Source organism: Sinocyclocheilus rhinocerous, unplaced genomic scaffold (assembly GCF_001515625.1).
Source record: "Sinocyclocheilus rhinocerous isolate Xijiao unplaced genomic scaffold, SAMN03320098_v1.1 scaffold5769, whole genome shotgun sequence".
NCBI lineage: Eukaryota > Metazoa > Chordata > Actinopteri > Cypriniformes > Cyprinidae > Sinocyclocheilus > Sinocyclocheilus rhinocerous.
In genome coordinates, this window is record NW_015645756.1 from 51,159 (window position 1) to 60,137 (window position 8,979).

The following is an 8,979-nucleotide window of genomic DNA, read 5'->3' on the forward strand; positions in this document are numbered from 1 at the left end:
CTGGGCACCTCACAGTCATTGAGTCGACCATGAACTCCTCTGTATACCAAAGTATTCCAGAGTCAAATGTGAGGCCATCCTTCCGACAGCTAAAGCTTGGCCAAGATTGGGTCATGCAACAGGACAATGATCCCAAGCACACCAGCAAATCTACAACAGAACGGCTGCAAAAAGAAAAGATTGCAGCAGTTCAGTCAAAGTCTAGACCTCATCCTGACTGAAATGCTGGGGAAAGCTGTGCATTAACAAATGACCACAAACCTCAATAAACTGGAGCAACGTTGTAAAGAAGAGTGGGCCAAAACTTCTCCAGAACGATGTGAGAGACTGATAAAGTCATACAGAAAATGATTACTTCAAGTTATTGCTGCTAAAAGTGGATCTACAAGCAACTGAATCATAGGGTGTCCTGAATTTGTCACACATGGCTTTTCCATATTTTATTTATTTTTGCTAAATAAATAGTGACCCAGGGTGATATGTCAAGTGTTTTTATTCATCTGATGTTTTATTTTATATAATAGCAAACAAGTCTGCAAGGGGTAAAGAGTTTCATTGAGGAAATGATTATTAAAGCACCTTGTCATGTAAGCTTATATAATAAGACTGCATTTTTTTTATAAAGTTGCTTACATACATTGGCATTCCCCTCGTTCTACCCTCATTTCTATTCGAACCTTCTTTCGATGTCCCGAGTCACTCATTTTGGGGTGTTTTTTTTTCCAGTTCACTGCAGTTTGCTTCCTTTTCTTGTAAGATCTGACAACACAAGTGCACCTTTAAAAGTTTGAGATTTTTACAATGTTATTTCCCACTTCACCTGAATGTGCAGAGACAACTATAAATAATCAGTTTGTATGAGTCATTTATTTTCCCTACTCTGTTGCATGAGTGTCACAAAATTTGCACACTTTTCAAGGAAGATGACAAGTTCTGTCTGCTAGCATAATGTTGATTACTCCAAAAAAAGAAAGAAAAAATAGGGCACATTTTTGGTGGATGTAAATAATAAATGTAAATAATAAATTAAAATAATATATTTTTTAAAGCACTTTGTTTATAATTTAATTTAACACAGAAAAGGTTAGTGGCTATAATATTGAAATCTTGTGCATTTAAACATTTATGGATTGATTTTCTTCCATTGTAAGTGTCTCACTGTAACCCAGATTTTTGCCTTTCATTTAAGGAAAGAAGGGACAAGTTAAAATTAATGTTTATGGTAATCAGTTTTATGCCTCAAAAACTGATGGTTGAGCTTAACTTACTGAATTTATACATTTCAGTTTTACCGTGATGTGCAGTTAGTTTTATGCCACCTTGGTCAGTTTCCGAAAGATCTGCTGGTCTGGGATCTGTTTCCAGCCAATGGTCAGGTGTCCTGTTCCCAGAGGGTCTCCTTCAATGATCTGTGTCCTGAAAAGTGACAGGTTGAGTCTTTGTTTTCAGCTTCGCCTGCATTTCCATGTTTAATCACCAATTAGCAGCTCCTCTGCATCACATTAAGAGACTTGCTGAAGCGTGCAGTTACAGCTGGCTCTTGATTCTCTGCAAAAATGTATTATTTCATCATTATGACCTAATACAGAGATAATAGACAAGAGATTAGATGTAGTTAGTTGAGTTACTTGTGTTGGTCATTTGTAAAGCTTCATTTTTTATTTCAAAATAAGCCAAATTTTCTCTTTTGCAGACAGAGAAAATAAAAGCTATCTCAAAGAACTTTGAAGCATGGACAGCAAGGGACTTCTGGGGGATTAAGACATTGTGACTTGTCTTAATCTGTACAGTGTAAACCGTTTTCTTAACCTCTGAACATATCTCTTATGTGTGTAATCACCACTGAGTCCTTGATATTGCACTGAAATGCAGTCAGTTACCATTTATGGACCACATTTCCATGTTTTTGACCTGTACCCAGGCTCTTTGGTGTTTCGCTTGAGGCTGAATTACATGACTAAGAACCCCTCTATCTCAAAATATATGCATGACATCCTCTCACAGGCTCCTTAAATCTATGGTTAAGAGGGAATGCAGTAAGGGCTGTGTTGTGAATTAAAACATGTATACCTGTACTGAATGAAATGCCACATAGTGTACCTCTTCAACAGCAAGCTCTATTGAAAATCATTTGTGATGCTACATATGTAGAATGTTCCTAATTGGTCACTAACGATGTTACATTTCATTTAAGATGCTATGTAGGCAGCTCACTAGGTATTGGAAGAACCATTAGTTAATTCAGTTTTCTTTACTTAAAGGGATAGTTCACCCTTGAAGTTCTTCAAACCTATATGAGTGTCTCTATTTTGTTGAACACCAAAGAAGATATTTTGAAGAACGTTGGTCTGTGCTGCTGGCATTTTTTTTTTCTTGTTGTAAGCCTAAATTTAGTTTGCTTTAAAAAGTCCTGATGCAATTTTTTGCTCATCAAGTAAACATATCTTTTTTTTAAGGATGTTTGGATATTTTTTGCAGTGTATGCATAACAAAACTAATGAAAAGAGAAGAAGCAATGGATATTTTGTGATTTATTGCAAACACTAACACAAAGGAGCTAAGCATTTCATCAGTTCAGTCTGTGGGACTTTGACATTGGCCTCTAGGGGTTTATATTGTTTTATCAGCTAATTTTTCTTTATCTATCCACCAGGACCTGTGTGCAAGTCAGCATCCCCTAAACTGGAGCGTGAGGAGCCCAAGTCTGAGAAACTGCTGGATAAGGCCAGCGAGAGCGGAGCCTCGTTGAACGAGCTCTCCACATCCAGCTCCGAGACCCACTCAGAGGCCACGTCTCCCCAGGACGGGGGTCCCATCCTGGTGTCACGCGGTGAGGTTGTTGGGGGCTCGCTGGCTCCGTGTGGCGCCTTGCACTCTGTATCTCGACCTCCGAGCACTCTTACTCTGGGTCGACCGCCCAAGAAAGGTTCTTCGGTGCAGTGGATGGAGCTGCCGGATAAGAGGCGGAACAGTGAGCTGTTCCAGTCCCTCACTAGTGGGGTTGGTCCGCGGGATGGTGGGGGAAGCGGTCTGACCCGGAGGAAGACTCTGGAGAGGCCCAGCATGGAGGAGGAAATGAAACAGTGTATCCGAGATTTCCGAAAGATCAAGATCCCTCCGGCGTTCCCAGAGCGCAAACGGCAGTGGCAGTCAGAACTGCTTCAGAAATACGGCCTATAAAGAAAACTCAGGATAGGCAACTGGTTTAAACTATCCAACCGATTCACAATCTTGCACAATAGATTGCCCAACAGACTTTAAAGCCCTCAAAGGCCTTGATTCACACTGAGAAACCAAACAACTGAGTATCAGAAAAGAGAAAGAAAGAACTTGAGCCAATGAAACATGTTCCACTTTGCTCCGTTTTTGTTCAGATTGATAGCACCATTCATATCTTTGAACTAGACTACCAAAACCTACCAAAGTGGTGGTGGAGAATGTTTCAATGAAAAGCCATTCCATCCAGAGTCACCTAAATAAACCTTTCAGTTGTCCAGAAGGTCTGCAAATAGGGCTCATAGTATACAGTATCTCTATAAACTATTAAACTGACAGGCAGCCTGGCTATCTTTGGTGATGTTGCCAAAGATAAGTGGGAGAAGAAGTAAATCCTTGTTGTGCCCAAAAGAGAGGTGTCACTGTGCATTAACTAATTGTTCAGTTTGGTTCTATACAAATGACACAGATTTAATGTAAACACGGTTGTCTTTATCAAACTTAGTTTCGGAGATGAATTTAGTTGTAGATTAAATGGTATGTCTTTTGCGTACATATATTAGGGCTACCAAACAATTTAAAATGTTCATCAAATTAGTGGTCGACCGATATTGGTTTTTTGACAGCCGATGCCGATATCTTGGAAAGCAGGGTGGCCGGTGGCCGATATAAAGCCGATATAATTTTATTTATTTATTTAATATTTAAGATATTTGAAATCATTTGAAAATGGATTAAAAAATAAATGTGTAAAATAAACATGCTTATACTTTAAATGACAAAGTATTTTTCACAAATAAATAAATATATAATAAAAATATGAATATGACACTGGGCAAAAGCATGAAGCGGAGCATAATTTGAAATCACGAGTTTAATGTTTGTCGATCGCGCATCTCAGTGAAGCTGAACTCTCCACCTGTCCGCATTCAATTCACACGGACCGACCGTCACGCAGAGAACACGCAATCATGCAGGATACAAATGCACACTTCATAAGATCTCACTGCTGGATTCGACTAAGTTTGCAAGGTTTTTGAAATTAGATGTTCATTAGTCATTCAAAGATTTGTTTAAATTATATAAATGCGTATTTGCTGAATGCTGACAGCAAATGAGAAAGTATTATAATGTTTGCCTTTCTATTACTAACAATATAAAAGCAGTCGTTATAATACTTTTTTGTATACATTTTAATTCCTTTGTTTAACAGTTCTATCTGATTATTAGACAGACTTCTGTCCATGGACAGAACTGTTAACGAGGACAGCGAACAAGAGGGATAATGTGAGCACTGTGTGTTCATTCTCAGCGCCATCAAAATAAAAGTCCCGCCACGAACGCATCGGCCAATGCCGATATTTGAAAAATGGCAAATATCAGACGATATATCGGTCTTGGCGATATATCGGTCGAGCACTACATCAAATTGCAATTAATCACATATATATCAGCATTTGCTAAAAAAAACATTTTTCAGTCAAGTCTATCAGTCCTGGGCTGTTCACATAGGACACTTCCATATACACCATTGCTTAATTTTTGGTTTATGTTCACAAGCTGTATGGATGTCTTTGGACGTTGCATCATTTCTTGTGTCATATCTGTTTTTTCATTATGTGTCACATTCAAAACTGTTTTAAGTCTTGTGCCACATTAATTGTGTTCATTTATTGGAATAAATTATACTATATAGATGTTAAACTGACAGCCCTAATATAATTCTATACAATATATTTAAATATATAAACATACAGCTGTATATTTGCTGAGAATCATCAAGCTAGAATTGGAAAGTACGATGAATGAGTTGCACATAATCTAAAATCCTAACTGGAATATAAGAGGATATAGGGATTTTATATTAGCAGCGTAAAATGAGGACAGATATATAATATAATGAATAAATTATCTTCTCATTCCATCCCTTTAAATGACCTAATTATTGCATTTATATGATGGGCTACTATGAACATCATCTCCACACTGGTTCTTCCCTGTGTGAGGTTTCTCTGACTGATGCCTAGAAATTGTCCATTGTCTTTTGCTATGAATTTTTGTTTTGTGCCATTCATTTTCTAAAGTGTTTGATTGTGTGTGTGTGTGCTTCTGTCCATATGTGTGCGCATACTTTTCTTAATGTAAATTTCTAAAGAGCCATTTGTAAAAGAAATTTGGATTTGGAATCACAAAAAATAAGGAAAACCAGGAAGTGTGTTGCTACAAATTATTCATATTAAGCCTATTGTTGGTTCCAGAGCTGGATTATGGAGAAGGCCTGGAGTTGACCTCCAAAGATGCATGCCCACGGTTGGTTCCCTTACAGTTGGTCTCAGTGCGAAACCTTAATGTGAAATCATCTTTAAGAATTGATCTTTTTGAGACAGATTAATCTAAGTTTGAGCCTAGCAAGATTTATTTTTAAATGAAAATAGCTATGGCGTTGAGCCAGTAGCTTAATCCACATGCTGAAAATGGTTCCAAGATATTGTTTATAGCAGTGCGTCATTCCAGACTCGGGGAATGATCTTTCCATCTGCCGTAGGCGGCATATCAAATGTCAGTGAGCATTCACAGTGCATTTCCATCTCCATAAAGACTTGTGTTTGAGAGATATTAGGTGATTGCCCTCTAATCGATGTGTATGGTGTTCTGCGCACGTTTAAAGCACAACATTCTGTAAATGCCGGTTTGAGATATGATATGGTCTCAATCCAGGACACAGGTTTGAAAAGCACAAGGCACAGTTGACTCTGTTATCCTAGAATAATAATATTTAATGGGTTTAAATCAGGACTTAGTGTTAGTCTACTGTGAAACCTGAAATGCTCCAGAATTTGTGAAGACATTTGTTGTTATATCTGTTGATTTGCTCAGTGTCCTGTAATAAAAGTGTCATGTTATGATGGGCAATTGAATGTGTGTTTTGTCCACCTTATTTCATTTAGAGTGATATTTTTTTGGATATTTTTTTTTTTTTAATCTCATAATTTACTACAATATTCACCTTCCAGCACTTTTATTCTTTTTGTACTCAAGAAAAGGTCAATACCAGCCTTTTTCAGACATCACATAAACATTACAAATCAGTTTTTTTTTTAGAAAACAAAACATATCCCTGCATTTCATCCTCGTAGAAGTCATTTTGGGCTTGTTTTTCATTAAGGCGGTTGCATTTAATGGCCTTTTTCCAGAATAGTCAGACATTTTGGCTTGCTAGCTTGGCAGCTGTCAAACCTCCACCCTATACATAATGTAAAGTTTGTTTCTCATTTCATCCCGTGTTTCTGCCTTTTCCAGAGCCTCCCCACTTGAATGGTGCATAAATGCATGCTTTTTCCATTCCTGAGAGGGATTTATTTATTGATTTAGAGGTGTCTATGTTTTGTAACATTTTGTTTTTATTTTAAAAGAATGGCATTTTTGAAAATACGTCCTCTGCAGGAAGTTATAGTTTAGCTTTGTTTACTGTGTTTTTGCACTTTTTCCAGTCCATAAACAAATAAACATAAAAATGTTGCTTATTTATGTAAGGAAAGTCACTTATCTTGACTATTATTTATTATGTTTTCTTGGCAACATTGTGATGGTAAGAAGTTGTTAAAATACATATCTTTTGTAAGTTTAAAGCTGTGCCCTCACATTTCAACACAGTCAGATATTATTGAAAACTTTTATAAAAGCAGGCAATATCAAGGGCAGCCGTGATCCTGAAGGTCCTCTTTCCAACCTAACCTCCAACAAGGCCACACATCCTCTGGTGAGTTTTGTAGGCTTTGGTTGTTGTTGTTTTTTTTAATAATTTTAAACATTTGTGCTTGCTTATATTTTCTGTCACAACTGTATGTCAGCTTTGTCACCCAAAGTGTAATGAAATAGTTTGAGATGTTTTCTCAATTATATCTTAAAAGGATAGTTCACCCAAAAATGAAAATTACCCCATGATTTACTCACCCTCAAGGCATCCTAGGTGAATATGACTTTATTCTTTCAGACGAATACAATCAGAGTTATATTTTAAAAAATGTCCTGGCTCTTCCAAGCTTTATAATGGCAGTAAATGGCAGTTTATTGGACGCTACGCCTACGTCATCCGCTGGAAGGTGACTCTCTCATGAACGCGCCTATGACAGTAAGCGGAAATTAGAGATTATGGTTTATAAAGTTTTAAATATCTATTTTTTTCTTACACAAACCCATCAATTTGCTTCAGGAGGCCAGGAGCTGCGTGGAGCACTTTTTATGATGGATTGACGCAGTTTATTGGACTTTTATTGGACTATTGAATATTACCACTCGTTCACCCATGCCATGTGGAGTACTTTATATGATAGATGGATACACTTTAGTTTGCTTCAAAATGTCGACCCCCATTCACTGCCATTATAAGGCTTGGAAGAGCCAGGACATTTTATAATATAACTCCAAAATTATTCATCTGAAAGAAGAAAGTCATATACACCTAGGATGGCTTGAGGGTGAGTAAATCATGGGGTAATTTTCATTTTTGGGTGAACTATCCCTTTAAAGCTAGATGTGTCAGTGTTTATATATTGTATTTGATAGAGTTAACACACTGAATTGTAAGGAGGTAAGGAGGAACAGATCAATCCAGTCTGCAGTCAGTTTGGACCAGCTAGAAACCAGCTGCCAACTTCCAAAACACCTTAAGCTTCCAGCAGAGATTCCTTCAACAAAGACTTCATGGCATTTCACCTGTCTCAGATGGCTGGTAAGTCCTCAAGAGCATAATTATTCTGAGAAGAAGCAGACAATTTTATTATTCATATGAGTGGAGACTTCATTTAGGTTGAGTCTTAACTTTATCATCCGAGGCTTTTCTCTTCAGCTCGGTCTAATCATTTCAGACATCTGAATTGATGCTTGTCATAGAGGCGAGGATAGTTTTAGTCATGTAATCAGTCAGGCAGATCTCACAGTTTATTCATAACTCTCAAAATGACGTCTGTCATATATTTGGAATACAGTATGTAATCAGTGATTTACTGTGAGTCATCGTCCTTGTCATTTCTGAAGCTCATTCCTGGAGGTGTTTCTGCAGATCGGTTTGACTTTCTGTCCAAAAAAAAAAAGCTACAAAACTGTGCAATTTTGCCATGTATAAGTCATATGCAGATGGGTAGTTGATGTGAAGATTTTTACAGGTTAGTAGGGCTGTCAAAAAACAAATTTGAATTTCGAATATTCGTCGAATTTAAAATAAAAATCCACATTCGAATGCAAAAACGTTGTATTCGAATTTTAGTTGTGCGTTAAGGAGGCAGCCTTATCAGTGGCGCATGAGATGTGATGACGATGTATGTGTCGTTGCATTATAATGTTTTTGTTAGCCCATCCAGTTGAAGCCACTAGATATGGCGCTGCTGTGTTGTTCATTAAAAATATTGCGGAAAAAGAGAACATCAATGCGGAGAAGATCTTGTTTACATCAAAACTGAAACCAAGTCGTTCACACAGAACACATATTTCGCACATTTTCTAGAAGAACATCTATCATCGTTGCACTCGCATGTCGCACAAAGGAGCCACACGTTTAGAAAGCCATGTAAAATTAATGCAAGTTTAACTTAGAAAAAAACATATATCGAGACTTTATGGCGTTTTTTTTCCCATCCCACTGCATCCAACTCATGTTTTTAAATGAAAAATGTACTCTGTGCTTGGCTTTCCGCCCTTTGTATTAAAATATGCATACGTACATGATGCTGTTTTGTTTTATAGTTGTTTAAGCAACTTAATTAA

At 37.3% G+C, this 8,979-nt stretch overlaps 1 protein-coding gene and 1 long non-coding RNA gene across 3 annotated transcripts in view; both read left to right on the top strand.

Moving 5' to 3' along the window:
* Positions 1-3,552, top strand: part of LOC107706921 (BTB/POZ domain-containing protein KCTD8-like) — a 34,324-nt gene extending 30,772 nt beyond the window's left edge. The window contains exon 2 of the mRNA XM_016510778.1: positions 2,654-3,552. Coding sequence (XP_016366264.1) covers positions 2,654-3,180 — 527 coding nt within the window. The 3' untranslated portion in view covers positions 3,181-3,552. The remainder of the gene's footprint in view (positions 1-2,653) is intronic.
* Positions 3,553-6,930: 3,378 nt separating this feature from the next.
* The window catches only part of LOC107706922 (uncharacterized), a 5,590-nt gene continuing 3,541 nt past the window's right edge, over positions 6,931-8,979 (top strand). For both annotated transcript variants that reach the window (XR_001636198.1, XR_001636199.1), the window contains exons 1-2: positions 6,931-6,976; positions 7,783-7,948. This is a non-coding gene — a long non-coding RNA (uncharacterized LOC107706922). The remainder of the gene's footprint in view (positions 6,977-7,782; positions 7,949-8,979) is intronic.